Source organism: Astyanax mexicanus, chromosome 16 (genome assembly GCF_023375975.1).
Source record: "Astyanax mexicanus isolate ESR-SI-001 chromosome 16, AstMex3_surface, whole genome shotgun sequence".
NCBI lineage: Eukaryota > Metazoa > Chordata > Actinopteri > Characiformes > Acestrorhamphidae > Astyanax > Astyanax mexicanus.
Window position 1 is genome coordinate 38,634,239 of NC_064423.1, and position 24,603 is coordinate 38,658,841.

The 24,603-nt window shown below is 38.7% G+C and overlaps 1 protein-coding gene across 2 annotated transcripts in view; it reads left to right on the top strand.

The window, feature by feature from the left end:
- The window catches only part of tp53i11a (tumor protein p53 inducible protein 11a), a 79,136-nt gene that overhangs the window by 24,619 nt on the left and 29,914 nt on the right, over positions 1–24,603 (top strand). For both annotated transcript variants that reach the window (XM_007232903.4, XM_007232904.4), the window contains exon 2: positions 17,565–17,725. In XM_007232903.4, the coding sequence (XP_007232965.2) occupies positions 17,597–17,725 (129 nt within the window). In that variant the 5' untranslated portion in view covers positions 17,565–17,596. The remainder of the gene's footprint in view (positions 1–17,564; positions 17,726–24,603) is intronic.

Genomic DNA, 24,603 nt, shown 5'->3' on the forward strand with positions numbered 1-24,603 from the left:
ACGAGACAGTGTCTGCTCGGTCCTGAGCCGAGGTGGGCGGGGCCATGAATACTAATTCACGGGTTGATGTAGACACGGTGCTTTTCCTGATTGAGTATTTTCTTTTCTTAGCTGCTGCAGACAATGGAGTTTGAGGAAGTGTTTCATGTGCAGCATCATAAACAACCCAGAGACCTACTGTATTTCACAAACAAGATAAAATAGGTTTTAGTGAGACCTTTAAACAGTGAAAACTGAAATAGTGAGTGCTGGGTATGATTCAGAGTGCTGATGGACGGGAGAGTCGCTCTGGGCCCGGGGGCGTGTCCTGTCTCTCTGAGGAATTTAAGGTCATTTTTTAAGCTCTGAGGAGGAGGTAGTTGACGGTGACGTTCAGGTCCAGGAGGAAGTGATGACGCTGTTCACAAAACAGAGTGACAGGTCTGACCAATCATACGCCTCCGAGCTGTTCCAGGATTCTTTTAGAGACTTGAGTTGAGAGTTTCCTGTTTCTTGGTACATCCTGTGTCCTTGAATAGAGCACATTTTACATGAAGTCATGCAACTGTTTATTCTTTATTGTGCTTTATTGATATGCACTGCCTGACCAAAAAAAAGGTCACTTAACTAAGCAATCCTTTCCTATTGGATAATTACTACCTGGGTGATAAAGTTCTATCTGGCAACAAGTTATTTAACCCTAACTGATGCAGGGAGTAGCTTCTCATTTGTTAAACAATCAACAAAAGTCTCATCTCAAAGAAGCTAATCTGTTTCAAAACATATAGACATGCATCAAGCAGAGAAAACATCATTATATAAATATTGCATTATATAATGTATTTATAAAGCAATTTTGGGATTCTTTTGACTAGTTTTTGATAGTAATTGCAAAATAACCCTTAATGAGGTAAGTGGTGGTAACTAGGGGTGAGCGATATGGCTCTAAAATAATATCATGATATTTCATTGTATTTTTGCGAAAATAAAATAAGTTAATGATATATATTTTAAGAATGCTTTACTGCACCAAAATTAAAATGAATTTTATTATTGCATACCATATGATATTGAACACTGAGATATTAAAAAAATTCAATAATTTTATCAGATTTGTTAAAGAAGTCAATGATCCAGAATGTCATGATACTAATAACAATGCACTCCAAATATCACCATATATCCAGGATTATAGTAAAATAAGTGATACTGCAGATATAATCTCTAATAGTCTCTAGTAGATATATAATGGGAAATGTTCTTTTATGCCATGAATATTTGTTTTTCCCTCTCATAAACCATATATAATAAGCTTTAAATATAATATGCAACACTTATCCATGTTAAATCAGTACAGTTTCATTTATTTCATACAGAGCCGTGAGTAATGGCATAAGCTGCTCATACATATTTAAATAACTCTTATTAAATACATTATTCAATGCTTATGAATGTGTTGTAAAGGCCCTGTGTAGGCTCCTTTCACATAAAATGCTACTAAATTGTTATACATCCATTGAGGCCTTAATATTAGTCACATTTAAATAACATTTTAATTTATCTAATACATTTTCTGACTTTAATGTTACCCATTATGTTGTCTAAGCAACATACAGATCTGTAAAAAAAAAATTAAGAGACCACTTAAATTTCTGAATCAATTTCCCTGATTTTGCTATTTATAGGTTTATATTTGAGTAAAATGAACATTTATTTTATTTAAAAAACATTTTTAAAAGGACAACATTTCTCCCAAATTCCAAATAGAAATATTGTCATTTAGAGCATTTATTTGCAGAAATTTAGAAATGGCTGAAATAACAAAAAGATGCAGAACTTTCAGACCTCAAATAATGCAAAGAAAAGAAGTTCATATTCATAAAGTTTTAAGAGTTCAGAAATCAGTATTTGGTGGAATAACCCTGGTTTTAATCACAGTTTTTATTCATATTGGCATCATGTTCTCCTCCACCAGTCTTACACACTGCTTTTGGATAACTTTATGCCTTTACTTCTAGTGCAAACATTCAAGCAGTTCAGTTTGGTTTGATGGCTTGTGATCATCCATCTTCCTCTTGATTATATTCCAGAGGTTTTTAATTTGGTAAAATCAAAGAAACTCATCATTTTAGTTGGTCTCTTATTTTTTCCAGAGCTGTAAGTCCATTAATGTCATAAAAACAAGTATAACAATATATTTTATCACAATTTTATTTGTAACAATATATTGTTCTAAACATTGGTCATTATAACAGGCCTAAATATAGTGTAGGTTTCTGAAACAGTCTGTACGTCCTGAATTCATGTATGCTTTTCCTTCGACTGCCTCTTTTGACCCAAATATGTACAGTGTGTTGAAATATTAAACCTACAGATCCCAGTTCATGTAATATGCATGGGTTCAATTCCCACTCTGATTTGCTGTGACCTTTCCCAGTTAAGAAGTGTGCAAACATGTTGCCATGGTAGAAAAGAAAAGAAAGTGAGTGATATGACTGGAAAACTATTGTAATATGTGATAAAACCATAATGTATAATGTTAAAGTATTAGTAACTAGTAAGTATTTGTAACATTTATTTATTTATTTATTTTTTGTCACAATCCAGGTGTATAGGTTAGTGGAAAAAGTATAAGTTATAGCCAAAGACACAATAAATACAAACAAAAATATAGAAAATATATAGATTTTCACACAAAATGTACACAATACGTCCTAGGGCTGCACAATATATCGTTTTAGTATTAATATTCCAGTGTACACATGCGCAGTAGTCACAATGCAGGAAGTGCATTGTTTTGTGCCATGTAAAATTACAGTTTTAAAGTCTTTTTTGCTGAATGCATAGAATGAATTATGCTGTTCTCATTGTATATGGCACAATGTACCAGATTAATGTTAATGTTAATTTTGTGAGCATCGGCTAATATGGCCAGTATTTCAGACTGATACTTGCTGCTCTTATATAATTGACTGTTCTATTTATTTGTATATATATATATCATATGTATTTATGTTGCTTTTTATTAGGTTTAAAGTTATAAAGATATATTTAAAGTTATAAATTATAACTATTTATTTCATCACTGATATTTATTTTATATTAAGTCATGTTATTTGTTTGGACTTCTGGCAAAATGTCCTGTTTTTTTATGTGAAAATACTTTTCTTTTTCTATTAGTATCCCAATATATATATAGCAAAAAAAAAAAATTCTTACCCCAATATAGTGTAATGTCAATGTACTATTGAAGGCATTAATACAGCTATGAAAAAAGACCACTTAAAAATGATCCGTTTCTCTTATTTGACCATTTATAGGTTATAGATGTTGAGTAATAACACAGTGGATCAACACTAGCAGATATCAGACATGTCTCTCCAAACCATCACTGATTGGTGGAAACTTCACACTAGACCTCGAGCAGTTTGGACTGTGTGTCTCTCCACTCTTCCTCCAGACTCTGCTCCCTTGATTTCCTTTAAATGAAATGTAAAATTTACTGATGATCAGTGATGGTTTGGAGAGACATGTCATCTGCTGGTGTTGATCCACTGTGTTTTATTATCAAGTCTAAAGTCAGTGCAGTTTTGTTTTCCCACAAAATCTTACAGCACTTCATGCTTCCCTCTGCTACTGACAACTTTTATGGAGATGAGGATTTCATTTTCCAGCAGGATTTGGCACACTGCGCACACTGCCAATAGTACTGATTGGTCTTATTATATAATGTTCTAATTTACTGAGACAAGGATTGTTGGGGTTTTCATTGGCTGTAAGCCATAATCATTAACAAAAAAAAAAATGCTTAAAATAGATCACTCTGTGTAATACATCTATATAATATATGGGTTTCACATAATTTTGAACTGAATTACTGAAATAAAGTAACTTTTCAATGATATTCAAATTATTTGAGATGCACTAGTATTTCCCAGCCGTACTGGATTTAAGTTATGATGGAGATAACCTCTGTTTCATCTCTATGCAGAACCGAGCTGTCCTTTCTCCTGCCTCCCCCCCCTCGGTGCTCGTAAAGCCCCCTGCTCTTCAGCTGACAGCGCTGTTTCCTTAAGCAGTAGGAAGTTAATGACTAAATAACTGTCGAGCTGTTTATTTAAGATCAAGGAGCCTTTACTGCTGCAGGGTTACCGGAGTGACGGCCCTGAATGGACATGAGTGCTGGTTATTTGCCGGCAGTATCAGGCCGCTGGCTGTGGGCTGATCTATTTTAATGTGCGGTTGACGTGCGGTCGGTGTGAGGCTGGTGTGAAGCTGGCGTCAGAAGGAAACCTGTTTACACTTGGCGGGAGCATATTTTGTGGAATGTGTTGAGTCTGTGAGTGAGATCGGGGATGGCTGTATAATCTGTGTTGAAGAAATTGAGTGTTTTAAGATTTTATAAAGGCTGTTTGCAAAACTGTAATGTTTTTTATATGGTTTATAAATTCCACTATATGTCCAAATATTTGTGTAGTCCATTTATAATGAATGCAGATATTTTACCATATTTTTGCACAGGGGCCCTTAAAATCCTTTAATTTCCCCAAAAATCGTCAGTGTTTCTTATGTATGAATTCTACCAGTCAGGTTTTAAGGAGCAGTAAAGTCACTCCACTAAAGTACTGAGACTGGAGCAGTATTAGCTTTACCTGCTAAAGTGCTACCACTTTCGTCATTCAGAAACAAGTATATTGGACCCTAGCCTGCTGCGAACCCCGTCTAGCACTGCTGGAGCAGCATAAGCATTACCCGTTAATCGCACTAAGCACTAGCTCTTTCGCTGTTCAGAGGCGAGCATATTGGACTGTAGTCTGCATGATTTTAATGTGTTAAAACAAGCTACATGGGACGAACTGCTAGCTAATATCATCGTGCCTTACTCAGGGTTCCTCAGTATAAGGCTTTATTCACCCAAATAAACAGTTTTTAGGAAAGAAATCTTTGTAGATTAACATCTAGAGCTCATTTGACAAAAAAAAATGTTACAACTTGTTGTAGAAGGAAAACATGGCGACACCCATGTTCCTTACTAGTATAGACTACTGAGCCTCATAATCTGGTGCGCCTTTTGTATGAAAATAGACCAGAAAATAGACGTTTATTGATATTGTGCCTTATAATCCAGTGCTCCTTATAGTGCAAAAGATACGGCAGGTTGAGCCCAAGATTTGAAGCTACTTTAGATGGGGTATTGGGGAGGTTTTAAGCCAAATTCTTGACCCATGGTACGTATCTATTATATTAGATCTATTATATAATGTAACACCCATTAAGGCTGTTCATTTATTCAGTGGTGAAAGGAATGGCAAAATTGATGAAAACCTGTGAAAAAAAAGTGTTTAGTGTTCAGTATTTAGTATTCGGACTTCAGTCAAGAACACAGCATTGCTTGAGAATGTAGTAGAAATCCTTCCCTGGACAGTAGAAACAGTTACTCCAACAAATGCAGGATTTTTTTAATACCCATGATTTTAGAAACAACAAGCAGGTGTCCCAATACTTTTGGCTGTTTAGTAGGTGTAGGTGTATTGCCATGTATGCATCATGATAAAGGGTTATAATTTAATATTCTCTACCAGTCAAAAGTTTGGACATACCATAAATTAAGTGTTTTATAATTATTCTCAATTGATCTGCATTATAGATTAATATTAAACTCATTCAAACTATATAAACAAAAACATATGGAATTATTTAGTGAAAAAAATTACTTTGAAGTAGCACCTCTTGCTAAGATCTTGGCAGATTTGCACATCTCCGCTGGATTTTCTCAGTCAGCTTTATGAGGTAGAGTCACCTGAAATTCAGGCTTTCAGTTAACAGCTGTGCTGAACTCATCAAGAGTTAATTAATTGAATTTCTTGTCTCTTAATAAAGTGTTTGAGAGCATCAGTTAAAGTAAAGTAGTGAAGAGGTAGAGTTACAGGTATACAGTGAATACTGAATATTTGAGTAATGTTCTAATCCAGATTATGAGAAGCAAGAACTACTCAACTAAGTAAAGAAATAAATAACTTGAATAAAAGAGGTGAAGGTCAGTCAGGTTAGTTATAATGAAACTGGCTCTCATCAGGATCTTTTTACCTCTGTTAGTCTTAGAAAACACTTCTATCTAGTGGGCGGGGTTTAAACACAACACTAAATGAACCACTTCTGACACCAGTGTTTCTACGTGCAGCGCAGATTTATACATAATAAACAGAGTCACGCGGCTGTGAGCAGTGAATGCAGCGCAGACGGCGCGTGCATGGACACAGTGTTTGTTCACAGCTGTGGCAATCAGCGTTATCTGGCTAATATATCAGTTTAAACTGCGTCTTATCAGCCGTTTAGCTCAAATAAATGGCTTATATTTAATAGCTGGATCCAACGAGACCGGGTCACGTTCTCACCACAAGCGAACCGCTCCAGAGTTCGTTCGGTACCGGACCGAGACCACCTCCTCTAGCTGGTCTCGGTCCGGTTCTTTTGATCCGCACCCGAGTGTGATTACTGTTTTCACACCTGCTCAATCGAACCGCACTAAAGTTACAAACAGACCAGAGTTCTTTTTAACCAGACCAAATAGTCCTGGTGTGAAAACGCCCTTAGGCCTGTTATCTGGGGTCTCGCACAGTGAAATCATTAGAAAATAATAGAGGATAATAACAGTATTAAACCTCACAGGCTTTTAGCCGTAAATCTCTGTACATTTAAACCCTTCCAGCCTCTCCCACTCTTTTCACATTAAATCTGAAGGTGCTAGCCAAGCCTGTAATTATAGCCCTGCGGCGGAGTTTATCTCTCTTCAGGTCGGCTCTGAAACACTTTAGCATTCCTAAAGCGATGGGAAAAGGGATTCTCGGATCTTCAGTGGGAAAAATCTCATTAATAGCAGCCCCCTCTCTAATAAATTACAGGTTTATCACCAGGGAAACATCAGCTCTGAATGTATTTTTGATCATATGTAAAGCACAAAGTTCACAACATAGGAGTTGCCAAGCAACTGCAGTTTAACAGGCTGTTGAGATAATGCGACAGGAAGAACAATAAGATGAGCTCATATGTTCAAGCCTTCTGGTCTCAGGTCTTGAGTAAATTATCTGAGACCTTTAATATCACTATCTCACTTTGTCCTCTGCTTGTAATACATACTGACCTTTATTTAAGTCAGATACCCTTTAAAACTCTACCATTCATGCTGGTATCAGTAACAATAGCTACACATTACTTAATTCAATTTAAATAACCCCTTTAAAACTCAACCATTGGTATTAGTATCACTAAAAATAACTACACAAAACTTTATTTAAATCATATACCCTTTAAAACTCAACCATTAATGCTGGTATCAGTAACAATAGCTAAACAATACTTAATTCAGTTTAAATAACCCCTTTAAAACTCAACCATTGGAATTAGTATCACTAACTGTAGCTAAATCATTTTTTTAAATTTCAAATAGCCTTAAAAAACAACTATTCATACAAGTATTACTGACATTATCTAAAAATAATTTTCAATTTAAATACTCCTTAAAACTCAACCATTTGTACTAGTGTCTCTAGCGATAGTTGTTAAATAATATATTAAATTAAATAATATATTTAATTGAAGTACTCTTACAAATCCACTATTCATACTAGCATCACTGACAATAGCTAAACAATATTCTTTCAATTAAAAAAAACTTAAAACTTAACCATTTGTACTACTATCACTAACAATAGCTAAAAAAATACTTTGTTCAATTTAAAAAATATATAAAACTCAACTATTCATATTAGTGATATTAACAATAACTAAACAATATTTTATTCAATTCAGATACCCTTTAAAACTCAACAGTTCATACTAGATCTCTGACCATTGCTAGGTGATACTGTATGTAAATTCAAATACTCTTTAAAACTGTACATCTGTACTAGTATCACTGACAATGGGTAAACAATACTTTATTAAATTTAAATACTACTTAAAGCTCAACAATTTGTACTAGTGGACCCTTGTAATTCAATCATTGAGATGATTGTATTAATATGACTAACAATAGCTAAAAAATACTTTATTAAATTCAAATACCCATTAAAAACTCAACCATTCGTACTAGTATCACTGACAATAGCTAAACAATACTTTATTCATCTGGACTGCAGTTGAAAAAACAGGAGGACCAGTACGTTTTTGGCTTTCTCGGTCACATGACATCGCGTTCAGTAGCTCCTCCATTTCTACTCGCTGTTGTGTTTGTCTCTGTGAAAAGGTGCAGCCTAAATTGTAATTACGGTGTGTGGCAGTGGACAAATAGCTATTTTATTAAACGCAGGGAGATAAAACGTCCGTCCGGACGGGACTAAAATTACCGGAGGACCACGGAGTTCAGAGAAAAACAGTAGATAATTTAGCCTGTAATTTTTTTTTCGGAGGGCATATGAGAAAAACACTTAAATGGTCGTTCTGGACGGGAATAAAATCACAGAGAACCCCCCATAAAAGAGAAAATGATCCCAGAACCCCCTGAGAAACAAATCCTGTCCGGATAGGGCTAAATATTCCTTAAACTCGACCATTTGTACTAGTATCACTAGCAATAGTTAAAAAATAAAATAGTTTGTTCAAATACACTTATAATTTTACAGTTCATACTAGTATCACTAACAATAACTAAAAAATAATTTTCATTGAGTGTAGAGTCGACTTACAGCTCAATATAAAACTACTGTTTTATGCAGTTACTCTGGGAATACAACTGGCCCACCACTAAAGTTACTTCAAATCGTGACTTTTATATGTTTCCATTGCCCACTGGAATGACTCTACAGCATAGTTGAGATGGTTTGGATGGCTCCATTCCCTGTAAACCAGAGCTTAGATGTTTTGTGTGTAGCTTTCTTGGGTTCTAGAAAAGCGCTATAGAAAGCAACATCACTGCTTACTTTGCTGTGCCTGAAGGATTGTGGGTGACTGAAATTTCAAAGTATACACCAGTTATGTTCTTTAGTTTCTAAGGAACAAAGGGCTCATTTCCCTGCTGTGTTCAAAGCATCCTACAGAGCGTGAAAGCCTTTAGTGAGGTAACAGCCAAGAAATTCATCTTTTCTCAGCTCAGTTCCAGACATTCAGACACGGCTGGAGTCAAAGTGATCACCACTGAGTGCTTCTGCACTGCCAGGGTTGGTCTGTGAAGATGACTGCATGCTTGGGATGCAGCTGATACCATTGGTGGCCTCAAGGGGAGGGGGGGGATAACCTGATGCCTCCATGGTTGGTGAGCTAGCATCACTATACTTCCTTGTAGAGTGGCAAAAAAAAGATAAAAAAAAAATGCTCTATTGGCTGCTCTTTTTGTGTGTGTGTGTGTAGTGGGGGTTATAGGGGGTAAATGCGTACCTCTTCTTGCATTAAATTATGATGTGCCCTCTAGATGAAGAAATTTAAATAATGTCTTAGTCTTAATGAGTGAGCGTCTATGGATGCCCTTCTGCTTTCCTGTAGAATAGGGCACTATAATCTGCAAGACACTAGGGGTGGGACAAAATATCAATCGTGCAATATTTTGTATATTTTTCCGTTTGCGATACATTATTGATATGTGGCGTCAAGTATTGATATATCTTAGATTAATCTGGATCTAGCCCGTTCCAAGATATGAAATTGTAATTTTTTGTGAAGAATCAACAACAAGTGGGACACAATTGTGAAATGGAACGGAATTTATTGGATATTTTAAACTTGTAGAAATAAAAAATTGAAAAGTGTTGATTCTTCACAAAAAATTACAATTTCATATGTTTGTTTGAAGCCTGAAATGTGGCAAAAGGTTAAAAAGTTCAAGGAGGCTGAATGCTTTTATAATGTGATGTATGGATGCAGGGGAACCGTGGATTCACCCAATGCTGGGACACTCAGCCCCTGTCTGACCCAGCTGACATGCATTGGACTAATTAGGCATCCAGCTGGAAACTACATAAAGCTTTACACCAGCTTAGAGCCTGATATCACAATGTGATATGTGTCTAAACAATGTTTTGAATCATTGATTCAAATTTGCACTCGATTTGTGAACTGATTCACTCAATAAATGGACTGCAGACCTCGCAGTTCCTTGTGTAAGTTCATCAAAACATCCAAACACCACACAGATGACATGATAATTCACGAAATATCAGCAGAGTTTAAAACTTAAATGTCTCCCAGCATTTAAATGCCTTATTTTCTGTTTCCTCAGCTTTTTTTAGTGACTGTGTGAAATAAAACACAGAACAAGGATATGGTTCTTTCCTTCAGCATTGATTTCAAGTAGTGATTCTGACGCCTAGTTTAAAGTCTTTTTCTATCTTTATATGGTTTGTGTTTGTGAGTAAATTTTATCAGCTTATAATTACGTCTTGTTCTTGATCTTCATGCATTTTTTTTAGTGTTTATTATTAGCCTTTATCAGCCCAGCCTACTACTCCTCCTCCTCCTCCACCAGTAAATGAAGGCAGCAGTTCTTTGTGTACACACAGAGCTGCACTCTTATACTGCGTCTGAAAGCTTTTATACGTTTTGGGGCTTCTTTAACAGTCCGTTCCATTTTTCTGTAATGCTCTGAGTGTAATAAATGGCTGGTTTTCTGTGTGCAGATGAGGAAAAACAAGAGTACTCTGTTTTCAGATCTTGATACTCATGCAAAACGGCTATTTTTAATTTGGCACTGCAGCAGGAATTTACGTGACTAGATGTTTAGATATGCACCAGTGGAGCTTTTCCATATGTACTGCTGCTGGCCATTCAGACTTTGAATAATGATGTCTACAGGCTTTTTGTGTTATTAGTACAGATAAGAATGTGCAGTCCAGTTGTGTAGTGTGTCCCTCATTGCAGGCCTCTACAGAAAGCGTAATGCTACTGAAACATCATTGTCTCTTCAGTCATGGCCTTCAGTCGCCTGAGGTAACAGTACAGGCTCAGTATTAGCCCCCCACACAGGCTTCTTGCCACTTCACAGGCTTCTGTCCTCTTCACAGGTTTCTTGCCCCTGTTGCCCATTAACATGCTTTTTACCTAGGCTTCTTAACTCTTCATAGTGCTTCTTACCCCCTCACAGGGCTTCTTGGGGCTTCTTACCTCTTCACAGGGCTTCTTGCCCATTTACAGACTTCTTGCCCCTTCACAGGCTGTTTGCCCCTTTAGTCTCTTTGCCCCTTCACAGGCGTTTTGCCTCTTTACAGGCTTCCCTTTACAGGCTTCTTCTCTGCTCACAGGCCTCTGCCCAGTCACAGCTTCTTGCCCCTTCACAGGCTTCTTGTCCCTTCACAGGCTTCTTGCCCCTTCACAGGGCTTCTCGCCCCCTTCACAGGGCTTCTTGCCCCCATTCACAGGGCTTCTTGCCCCCTTCACAGGGCTTCTTGCCCCTGTCGCAGGCTTCTTGCCCCTGTCGCAGGCTTCATGCCCCTGTCGCAGGCTTCATGCCCCTTCACTGGCTTCTTGCCGCTTCACAGAGCTTCTTGCCGCTTCACAGGCTTTTTTCCCAGTCACAGGCTTCTTGCCCCTTCACAGGCTTCTTGCCCCTTCACAGGCTTCTTGCCCATTTACAGACTTCTTGCCCCATCACAGGCTTCCCTTTACAAGCTTCTAAGCTGTTCACATGGCTTCTTGTCCCTTTACAGGCTTCTTACCCCTGTCACAGGCTTCTTGCCCCCGTCACAGGGCTTCTTACCCCTGTCGCAGGCTTCTTACCCCTGTCACAGGCTTCTTGCCCCCGTCACAGGGCTTCTTAACCCTTTACAGGCTTCTCAACTCTTGCCCCTTCACAGGCATCTGCCCCTTCAAAGACTTCTTGCCCCATCACAGGCTTTTTGCCCCTTCATAAGCTTCTCCCCAGTCACAGGCTTTTTGCCCCTTCACAGGCTTTTTGCCCCTTCACAGGCTGTTTGCCCCTTTAGTCTCTTTGCCCCTTTACAGGCGTTTTGCCTCTTTACAGGCTTCCCTTTACAGGCTTCTTAGCTGCTCACAAGCCTCTGCCCAGTCACAGGCTTCTTGCCCCTTACAGGATTCTTGCCCCTCTCGCAGAGCTTTTTGTCACTTTAAAGGCTTTTTGCCTAGTCACATGCTTCTACTCTTTCACAGAGCTTCTTGCCTCCTCACAGAGCTTTTTGACCCTTCACAGGGCTTCTTGCCTCTTTACAGGCTTCCCTTTACAGGCTTCTTAGCTGTTCTCAAGCCTCTGCCCAGTCACAGGCTTTTTGCCCCTATCACAGGCTTCTTGCCCCATCATAGGTTCCACCTTAAAGGTTCCACTTTAAAGCTGTTTAAAGCCTCTGCCCTGTCACAGGCTTCTTGCCCCTTTATTGGCTTATTACCCCTTCACAGGCTTTTTGCCCCTTGACAGGCTTCTTGCTTCTGTCATAGGCTTTTTGTCTCTTCTCAGGGTTCACCGACTTCTTGATTGATTGATTGGTTGGTTGGTTGATTGATTGATTGATAAATCTATCTCACCAAATCAAATTTGTAAAAAGGCTTTTTTTTTGTGGCCTCTATCGGTCATTCATCTGAACAGTTCATGCACCAAAAGGTTTCTAACTTATGTTAAAAATAACAAATACATGTTTTTTTTTGAGTGTTAGAGTGATGTATGGCAGCATATGGCCATTGTTATGGTTTGATCTTCCTGCTGAGGCACGATCATTGGCATAGCATCAGCTAGCATAGTGCTGAGTGATGAGGGGAGATTTCAGGGGCATCCACCCGGAGAGAACCAGTCCCATTATGCTGTATAACACTCCCGCCCACACACTGCATCTCAACTCTGCAGCCCGGCATGAAGAAGCTCCAAAAGCAAACATCTGTCTTCTAAATTAGATTATCTCCCACTTAGTTCTCTCAATTTTGCATTTTAGGTATAAATGCTTTTTTAATTTTTATTTATTTGACCTTTTTCTGCCGCTAACACAGCGCACAACTGCTGAATTATTCATTATTCATCTCCAGATTAACAGTGTTAAGTGCTGAAGCCAATGATCTCATCTCTGCTCTCCACACTGTGGTGTCTGGCCTTGGGCTGAGATGATCGATTCAGTGTATCAGTGTATCTAGTTACACTCTATGGACAAAAGTATTGGATGGAGCACCATCATTCCACTTTATACCCCTCTAGTCTCTAGCTGGCATTAGATTAAGTATGCTGCCAGTAGATTCATGTTCGTTTGCTTTGAAAAGTCCTATTCTATTACTGTACTCTAGACAAGTACAATATCTAGGCTTGTAGGACACTATGTTGGCTTCTTGCCCCTTCACAGGCCTCTTACCCCTTCAACTCAATTAAATTTTATTTATATAGTTCTTTTTACAACATGGTTCAGAGGCTTCTTGTCCCTTTAGAGTCCCAGGTTCTTGCCCCGTCACATGTTTCTTGCCCCTTCAAAGGCTACTGCCCCTTCACAGGCTTCTGTCCCCTACACAGGCTTCTGCCCCTTCACAGGCTTTTTGGCCCTTCACAGACTTCTTTTCCCGTTGCAGACTTCTTGCTCCTTTACAGGCGCCTGCCCCTTCACAGGCTTCCTGCCCAGTAACAGGCATCACTGGCTTTTTCCCCTTTACAGGCCTCTTGCCCCTTCTAAGGCTTTATAACCAGTTGCAGGTTTCTTTCCCAGGCTCCTTACCCCTCCACAGACTTCTTGCCCCTTTACAGGCTTCTTGCCCCTTTACAGGCTTCTTGCCCCTTCACAGGCTTCTTGCCCCTTCACTGGCTTCTTGCCCCATCACAGGCTTCTGCCCCTTCACAGGCTTCTTGCCCCATCACAGGCTTCTGCCCCTTCACAGGCTTCTTAGGTGTTCACAAGCCTCTGCCCAGTCACAGGGCTTCTTCTCCCTATCACAGGCTTTTTGCCCTTTCACAGACTTCTGCCCCATTTACAGGCTTCTTGCCCCTTCACAGGCTCCTTACCCCTCCACAGGCTTCTTGCCCCTTCACAGGCTTCTTGCCCCTTCACAGGCTTCCCTTTTAAATAAAAAGGTTCTTAGCTGTTCCAAAGCCTCTGCCCAGTCACAGGCTTCTTGCCCCTTCATAGGCTTCTTGCCCCTAATAGCATGTTCTATGTAAACAGTTTCAGCCTCAAAGTCAAAGTGTTTTTTATTGTCATTTCAGCTATATACAGAGTACACAGTGAAACTAAACAACGTTCCTCCAGGGACCATGGTGCACATAAACACAGTGTAGACAGAACAATAGTGCAACAGTACAAAAGTGCAGACAGACAATACAACACAATACAGACAAAGAATAATAAATAACAAGACTGTGCAAATTATGCAGTGTGCAAAAAGTGTGCAAAAAAGACCAGTGAGGTAGTAATTACCTCTATTACACAGTGTGCAATAGAGTCCAGTGAGGTAGTAGGGTTTTTAGTGCTTTCCATTTTCTGGGGTAAGTGGGGTAAGAGTGTGTGTGCATGTACAGAAAAAACATCAGTTCAGTCTCTGCAGTTGAGGAGTCTGATGGCTTGGGGGTAGAAGCTGTTGCAGAATCTGGTCGTGCTGGACCGGATGCTGCGGTACCTTCTTCCCGAAGGCAGGAGGGAGAACAGTTTGTGTGAGGGATGGGTGGGGTCATTCACAATGCTGGTTGCTTTGCGGATCCTGCGGGTGGTGTAGATGTCCGTGATGGAGGGGAGAGAGACGCCAATGATCCTCTCAGCTGTCCTCACAATACGCTGGAGGGTCTTGCGGTCAGAGACGGTGCAGGTCCCAAACCAGGCAGTGATGCAGCTGCTCAGGATGCTCTCAATGGTCCCTCTATAGAAGAGTGTGAGGATGGGTGGAGGGAGACGGGCCTTTCTCAGCTTCCAGAGGAAGTAGAGACGCTGCTGGGCTTTCTTGGCTGTAGAGCTGGTGTTCAGGGTCCAGGTGAGGTTATCTGCTAAGTGGACACCAAGGAACTTGGTGCTCTTAACAATCTCCACAGAGGACCCGTCGATGTTGAGTTGGAGAGTGGGTGTGTTGTGCTCTCCTGAAGTCAACAACCATTTCCTTTGTCTTGTCCACATTCAGGTGAAGGTTGTTGACTGTACACTATAAACAGCATTCTGACGTAAGTGTCCTTCTTCTCCAGGTGGGTGAGGGAGAGATGAAGGGTGGTGGTGATGGCATCGTCCGTGGAGCGATTGGGACGATACGCAAACTGCAGGGGGTCCAGTGAAGAGGGCAGTCGTGTCTTGATGTTCCTCATGACTAGCCTCTAGAAGCACTTCATCATGATGGGTGTAAGTGCAACGGGACGGTAGTCATTGAGGCAGGACACTGTGGACTTCTTCGGCACGGGAACGATGGTGGTGGACTTGAGGCACGTTGGGACAGTGGCGCTGCACAGGGAGATGTTGAAGATGTCTGTGAGAACATCTGTCAGTTGGTCTGTGCACTCCCTGAACACTCTGCCGGGGATGTTGTCTGGTCCTGCAGCTTTTCGTGGGTTGACTCTGCGCAGAGTGTTCCTCACATCCACTGCAGTCAGGCACAACACCTGCTCGTCCGGCTTGGGCATGGTCTTTCTCGCCATCGTGTTGTTTTGTGCCTCAAACCGTGCATAAAAATTGTTCAGGGCATCAGGGAGGGAGGCATCACGTTCACAGGACGGTGGCATTGTCCTGTAGTTGGTGATTGCCTGGATGCCCTGCCACATACGCCGCGCGTCACCCGTGTCCTTGAAGTGGCTGTGGATTCTCTGGGCGTGTGCGCGCTTTGCCTCTCTGATGGCTCTTGACAGGTCGGCTCTCGCTTTCCTCAGGGCCACCTTGTCACCCACTCTGAAGGCGGAGTCGCGGGTCCTCAGCAGCGCACGTACCTCAGCAGTCATCCAAGGCTTCTGGTTTGGGCGTGTAGTGATGGTCTTGGAGACAGTGACATCATCAATACACTTGCTGATGTAGCCAGTGACTGATGCTGCATACTCCTCCAAATCAACAGAATCGCCTTCAGTAGCAGCCTCCCTAAACATGTCCCATGCAGTGCACTCAAAACAGTCCTGAAGGGCAGAGATGGAGCCTGCCGGCCAGGTTTTCACCTGCTTCTGAACTGGTCTGGAGCGTCTGATGAGTGGTGTGTATGTTGGAGTCAGCCAAACACACATGTGGTCCGAGAAAGCGAGGTGGGGGCGGGGCTCCGCCCGGTACGCGCTGGGGATGTTTGTGTAAACAAGATCCAGCGCGCTCGCTCCTCTCGTTGCAAAGTCCACATGTTGATGGAATTTAGGGAGCACTGACTTGCGTGGTTGAAATCTCCGGCGATAATAAACAGTCCGTCTGGGTGTTTGTTCTGCAGATCGCTGATAGACCGATAGAGTTCACACAGAGCCTCTTTAGCATTAGCACCAATGCTAGCGCAGGGGGGGATGTAGACAGCAGCTATTAGCACGGCGGAGAACTCCCGTACTAAATAAAAAGGTCTGCACTTGACTATCAGGAACTCCACCAGCGGAGAGCAGTGTTTGGCGACAGTCACAGCGTTGTTACACCATTCCGTGTTGATGTAAACACACACGCCTCCACCGCGGGTCTTCCCGGATAGAGCCGCGCTCCTATCCGCTCTGAACGCGGTTAGCCCGGCTAGCTGAATGGCGCTGTCCGGAATGTTGTCGTTCAGCCATGATTCCACAAAAACCAAAGCACAGCAGTCTCTGACGCTGGGTTGTTCGCTGGAGTCGGATGTAGTCCAGTTTATTGTCAAGGGAACAGACGTTTGCCAGAAAGAGCGATGGTATGGCCGGCCGGCTAGGACTAGCCTTTAGCCTCGCGCGGATCCCGGCTCTCTTTCCGCGCTTCCGCTTACGCTCGCACCGCTTGCGATGGCACTTCCGCTGGGCTCCGGCGTCAGGAAACACCGCGGGCTGGCGGCCTGGGTCTCTTAGCAGGCTAAGCTCAAGTAGCGTCTGCAGAACCTCGTCCGGTAGCGTGTTTTCTGGCTGATTTCTCCACTGTAGCAGGGTCTGGCGGTGGTAGAACATGTGCACTGGTGTTCCGATGCACATATTTGCAGGAAATAAACGGAAAAAACGACAAATAGTAACACAAAAGCACCATTTAACGGACCCGGAGCGGCCGCTGCGTGTTAACGCGCCGCCATCTTGGGTGGGTCATAAAGTGACCTTAAGCACAATAAGTAAATAAATAATTATGTAATTATATAATACATTAAAAAGGGAAATAATTGTATGGAAGAAGCTGTTGTATCAGAATATGAATGTGTTATCTGCACTGTATTTAGTAATCGCTCAGAACTAAAATAAATTGGCCTTAATAGGAATTGCTGCATTGAATAATATTTGAATGGTACTTTTAAAAAAAATCTGCCAGTACTGGGTGCCGTCTTTAAATATTATAATATTATATTTTATGGTTGCAATTGTGTATCAGACACCTCTAGTTGTTCTTTTCTGTGTTTTTTTATGCATGATGACGCTGTTACCTACTTTCTGCTTCATTTGTATTATCTAGTTATTATCTCCTATCAGCAGGTAAATCTATGTCTGATTGGAAAGTTGTTTTGACCGTCTCTGAGCACTGAGTGCAGACAGGCTTAATAAACTAGAACTGTGATTAATGTGATTTGTTTTGCTCTATATTTTACAGCCTAGTGTAGTGCCTACCTCATCCTGCCAGCCATGGCCGCCAAACCCCACCCCCCGCTTATGAAGAAGCACAGTCAGACTGATCTGGTGAGCCGCCTCAAGACCCGCAAAGTCCTGGGAGTTGGGGGTGAGGATGATGATGGAGAAGTGCACAGATCAAAGGTAATAAAAAAAAAATTATTTGCTGTATCAATTCTAGTAGAGCTATGTATTGGCAAGAACCTGTCGATATGATATACAGTATATCACAATACAGATTTTTTGTTATTATATACTGTGGTAGATAAAGAAGATATATAAAGCCTTATTTTAGTGATCTATAGCCCACCGGTCAATTGTGTATTGCACAGCTGGATTTAGGGCACGTCGGTGTGTCTTTGGTATCATGACTCGAAATGTGCAAAAGTTATGTACTAATTCTCTTAATTAATTATGGGTGTGTTTTGGACGTAACGTTAAATAATAAACCAATCATTGTTTCACTTTCCAATTCCTTTTACTGACTTTGTCATGTTCAGATCTTAACAGTGCAGCTCTTTTGCATGTCTCTATTTGTAGGTATATGTTTGAGTAAAGTAAACATTGCTGTTTTATTCTATAAACCACTCACACCATTTCTCCCAAATTCCAAATAAAAATATTGTCATTTAGAGCATTTATTTAAAATTGAGACAGAAAATGAGAAATGTCTGAAATAACAAAAAAAAAAGATGCAGAGCTTTCAGACCTCAAATAATACAAAGAAAACAAATTAATAGTCATAAAGTTTTAAGAATTCAGAAATCAATATTTGGTGGAATAGACCTGGTTTTTAATCACAGTTTTTTTCATGCATCTTGGCATCATGTTCTCCTCCACCAGTCTTACACACTGCTTTTGGATAACTTTATGCTGCTTTACTCCTGGTGCAGAAATTCAAGCAGTTCAGTTTGGTGGTTTGATGGCTTGTGATCATCCATCTTCCTCTTGATTATATTCCAGAGGTTTTCAATTTGGTAAAATCAAAGAAAATCATAATTTTTAAGTGCTCTCTTATTTTTTCCAGAGCTGTGTATCTTGTTTGAGTGTATTGGAACAATACAAAAAAGCTTTCTCCCTCCCTCTCTCTCTCTCTCTCTCTCTCTCTCTCTCTCTGTCTGTCTCTATCTTTCTTTCTTTCTCTCTGTCTCTGTCGGTGTCTATCTTTGTCTCGGGTCAGGTGATTTATATAGCTGAAAAATGGGTGGCATTCAGACATGCCCACTCTGCCAGCCGGGCATTGTGCATTCATCCATTAAAGACCCCTGCCCATCACCTCCCATCACCTCCCATCACCTCCTATCACCTCCCATCAACCCCATGTCCACACGCCTCAGCCTGATGTTGGGTGTGTTCATAGATACAGCATTAGATACAGTGGTATTAAAAAGGTTTGGGCACCACTGATAATTCTCATTATTTTCCTTTATAAATCATTGGTTGTTTGGATCAGCAATTTCAGTTAAATATATTTTATATGGCAGATGAATGCAGTGATATTTGAGAAGTGAAATAAAGTTTATAGGATTTACAGAAAGTGTTCAATAATTCTTTAACCTAAATAAGGCAGAAAAATGACATCAATATTTAGTAGATTTTCCTTTTGCAAAAATGACAGCCTCTAAAGCAGGGGTCAGTAATAGGCGGTCAGCGGAACAAATGTGGCCCGCTAGCATGAAACGTGTAGCCTGTAAGGATGTTTGAACTATAATAAACAATAATGAAAATAAAATAAAAGTAAAATGCTCCTTTTGTTTACATTCCTCCCCTGTCTCTCTCTCTGTCAAGCTTAGTGTGACTTTAGTTTCCACCCGTTTTCGTTTTTCCTCCCGTTCTTGGGCTCCCTATCTCCTTATAAGGGCGTTTTTTCCCGGTCGTGTCCCAATTCACTAGCCAGGGCAGAGGTAGTGTATTGGACCGCGACCCTGAGGACACAGGTTTGATCCCGCGTAAGGAGCGGTGTGTTTATTTTTATTTTTTTTTTCTTCTTGGGTTTACCTGCTTTGAGGTCAACTGTTCTGCAATTTGGTTCAACAACCCTCTGGGCTGGAGAGCTACTAGTCTGTAGCAATTCATCCCATTATACTTCATTTTCCATAACTTTATTTGTGGCCCGCAACTTAATGGCTTGGAAAATATCTGGCCCATGGCCAAACTTAATTGCCAACCCCTGATCTAAACTCTTCCTATAGCTTCCCAAGAGAGTCTGGTTGAAGATTCTGGTTAAAGGTATTTTGATCCATTCTTTTTTACAAAACATCTCAGTCAGTTTCAGTCAGGTTTGATGGTTTCTGATCATGAACAGCCCACTTTAAATCTCACCACAGATTTTTTTTATAATATTCAGGTCTAAGGACTGAGATGATCATTCCAGAACGTTGTACTTCCTGTGTTCCTTTGCATGAATGTTTTAGTGCTTTAGTAGATTTTGATCAGTGTTTAGTGTTTAGTGTTTAGGGTCGTTGTCTTGTTGAAGTATCCAGCCCCGGCGCTTTAACTTCAACTTTCTCACTGTTTCTTCAACATTGTTCTCAAGAATCAGCTGATATTGACTTGAATCCATGTGACCCTCGACTTTAACAAGATTCCCACTTTATTTCACTTTTCAAATATCTCTGTGTTCATCTGCTATATTATATATTTAACTGAAATTGCTGATCTGAACAACCAATCATTTAAAAAGGAAAATCAATAAAATTATCAGGGATGCCCAAACTTTTTCATACCACTTCATCTTTTAGTGCTGCAGCTAAGTGTATTAATACGTAGATCAAATCCGAGGGTTCTTTCCATATGCCGCCTCTGTGTATATGGTATAATGTATAATGTTTTTCATAACAGGAAATCATTTTTCAGCCGCAGCAGGAAATGAGTGTGTGGTTAGAGTAGAGTTTCTGTACAAATTGGGAGAGTTTTGTGTATTTCCTTTGAACCACAGTATTAGACTTAGGGTATAATTACACAGTACCAGTAAAATGAAATGACACCTTAAATTCAGTGATTTTCATTATTTAAAACTCTTTTCTGCATTGTAGATTAATACTAAAGTCATCCATACATATGGAAGTATTTAGTAAGTTAATTAATTAATTAATCTTTTTTAGATTAGATAGTTTTGCACATTTCTGCTGGATTTTCTCAGCTTTATGAGGTAGATTCACCTGGAATTCAGGCTTTCAGTCAACAGCTGTGCTGAACTCATCAAGAGTTAATTACTTGAATTTCTTGTCTCTTAATAAAGTGTTTGAGAGCATCAGTTAAAGTAAAGTAGTGAAGAGGTAGAGTTACAGGTATGAAGTGAATAGTGAATATTTAAGTAATGTTCAAATCCATATTATAGCAAGAACTACTCAACTAAGTAAAGAAAATTTGACTTTAAGAAATGAAGATCAGTCAACCTGAAAAGAAGAATTTCAAGAAATTTGAAAGTATCCTTAAGTGCAGTTACAAAGACCATCAAAAACATTAAAATGGTGAAACTGGCACTCATCAGGAACACCAGTTTATCAGAGTTACCAGCCTCAGAAACTGCAAGGTAACAGCTTCCCAGATAAGAGCACCTAAATGCTTTAGATAGTATTTTGGTTTGTTTAACACGTTTAAGTTACTACATGATTCCTTATGTGTTCCTTCATAATCTGAATCCCTTCACTATTCTTTTACAGAAAAAATAACATGTTTTTAAGTGGTAACAAGGTTTAAATAATGGAAAAAATATATACAAAAATGAAAAAACATGCTTTTTTTGCACCGCAGCAGTGATATGAGCTCTCCTGAAACAGGGCTGTTGTGAGGTCTAGACTGACGCGAGGCCTCCTGCAGAACTTGACGTGCTCCTGTTGCTCAGGATCGGCTTAGTGACACTAATCAATAGGCTCTCAGAGCAGCTGCTGATCCATATCCTGTAAATACTCAATCATCACTGTCTTCTTATCTATATGGCGCACTCTCAAACCAAGCTATTACAGTTTCACACCTTCTCTAAAACAAACATACTGTATTTTACAGACTATAAACTGCCCCGGATTATAAGGCACACTATCAATGAACGTCTATTTTCTGGTCTATTTTAATACCCAAGGTGCACCAGATTATAAGATGAATTTAGCGACAATAGTATGGATGCCTACATTGAAGTAAGCAAGGGTGTCGCCATGTTTCCCTTCTAATGGGGAAGCTAAAGGAAGCGCCTATTTAAACAAAACTGTAATTCTCTTAAACAAAACAAAAAAAAAGTCAAATAAGTGCTGGACACACAGTTTTTTCTCTACTGAAAACTGTTTATTTGGGTGAGTAAAGCGCCTCTGTTTATTTACAGTAAGCTTAGATTTCCAATATTTTGTATAAGGTTGAGTTTTCCCCCAAAGTTTCTCCAGCACTAAGGCTTTACTGCTTCTTAATACCTGTCTGGTAGAATTCATACATAAGATGCACTGTCCAGTTTTTGGAAAAATTAAAGGATTTTAAGTGTGCTTTATAGTCCAAAAAATATGATAATTGTCAATGATTATGTAATATACTCTATACAAGTGTACCAAACTTTAAGTGCTTTAAATCTAAATGGAATTTCAGCTTCTCTGTGTCTATATATATATATATATATATGAAGCTTTAATCAGACACAGAGAAGCTGAAATTCCATTTAGCCTTAAAGCACTTAAAGTTTGCTAATTCATGAGTGGAATTTATTAATAACATTTGCTAATTGATTGCTTCACCTTGGGGATCTTTGGTCAATTCCTGCTGTTCCCTATAAGAGTTGGATATCCTCTGACTTTGTCAGATTGCTATTTTAATAGCGCAGCTACCTGGATGTGTCCAACGCTTCTAAGCAGAGGAAACGAACCCACTTGGTCATGCTGTGAAGGTACACAAGCAGAGAAGTATTGGACATGCCCAGGTAGCTGCGCTGTTGAAATAGCAATGTGCCAAAGTCAGAGCACGCCTGGGTGATTCTCACGAAAAACAGATTTAAAAGGGTTCACACTTGAAAAATTTCAAAAGGCATTTAAATATAAAATTTCTTTTTGTTATGCAAGACTAGGGTCTGAACTTTTTAGAAATACTTTTTTTTTTTAATTTTATAATTTTTTTCTGTATATTTTGCACCATTTTAGTCAGTCAGAGCACACACATTCTCAGTACCGCAACATGATAACACAGAACAGATATGGTTTAAAAGTTACACATTTGTTACTTTTTAAATAGATATTATTAACAGTTGTGCTCATATGTGTATATAACCCAGAAAATATTATATTTATAAGTTTCCCATTTTTTTTTATTTTATGATTTGTCTCATTACCGCAACAGATTTCATGATTCATGTCCTGTCTTTTCAGGATATTTAACTGAAAAATTACATGTATAATTTCTTATTTAGTACAGATGACCTATGAAGAAATACAATTTATCCAAATACCATTATAAACTAGAATTTGTTTTATAACAGTAAAATAATTAGTAAATAAATATGTGTTGCGGTAAAGAGAATGGTGTTTCGGTAAAGAGAGTCAATGTTTCGGTAAAGAGAGTCATTACAAGGATTCCTACTTAATTAACAATAACACTTTACACAACAAACACAGAGTGTGAATGCTGTGAATAAATAACAAATTCTAATGATGTACTTCTTGAGTTTTGTATGGAGTAGTAATATTGAACAAAATGTGGTATTTGCTGTTGAAAATTATTCTCAGTAAGACTCAAGCTGTGAAAATATCCTATTTTGAACTGTGTATTTTAATAAAACAAATTTCAACATACCTCATTAGACATAAATTCCTTAAAACTTTAAACATCACTGTATAACTAAATTGAAATGGAATGTTTAAATACAAAATAAGTAATTCAACATCTCATAAAACAACTTTTTTATTAAGTATTAATTTCATGACAGATATAAACATCAATGTACAACTAAATTGAAATTAAATATTTAAGTATGAAACAAGCAATTCAACATCTCATTAAACATCTTTGTATTAAGCATTAATCTCATGAAAAATTTAAACATCAATGTGCAACTAAATTAAAATTAAAGATAAAATTAAAGAAAGTTGTTTAATGAAATGTATATATGTGTGTATATATATAAATTTCATATATATAATATATACATTTCATGAAACAACTTTTATTGTTATAAACTGTTAATAAAGGTTGTTTCATAAAATGTGTATATATATATATATATATATATATATATATATATATATATATATACATATAAACAGTTTATAACAATAAAAGTTTATAAAAATAAATTTCATGAAACAACCTTTATTAACAGTTTATAACAATAAAAGTTGTTTCATGAAATGTATATATTATATATATGAAACTTATATTATATATATATATATATATATATATATATATATATATATATATATATATATATATATATATATATATTATTTTTATATATTATTTTTATATCTTATGCGGAAGTTATATGGGTGTCACTGCCCTGCTACATAAATCTGTTTTTTATCTGAAATTGCATCATGTATTGTTTTATACATTGTTTATTATAAGTAAATAAAGGCTTTTTTATGAAACAATATATATATATATATATATATATATATATATATATATATATATATATATATATATATATATATATATATATATATATATATATATATATATAAGTTCATGTCACTTAAAACATTAATTTCTCTTTACCGCAACAGTGAATCTCTCTACCGCAACAGGCCTTAAATTGTTGCGGTGTATGAGAAGGCTGTTGCGGAGTATGAGGGACCTTAACCTTCTTTGATCTCTGTGGGGCCACCATGATGCCTGGCTAAACTTTTGCTAGCTTTTTGTATTTAGACTTTAAAAACCTTAAAAATTCCCAAAACACAATAACATTTTCATTTTTTTAAACATTAAAAACTAGCTGTTTCGGTAATGAGAAACAAAAAGTTGTGTATGCTCGCTGACAACCAAGTTTTTAACATTTATCTGGAGAGGTATAAAATTAGGTGCTTACCTGGTAGCCATCTTGGGTG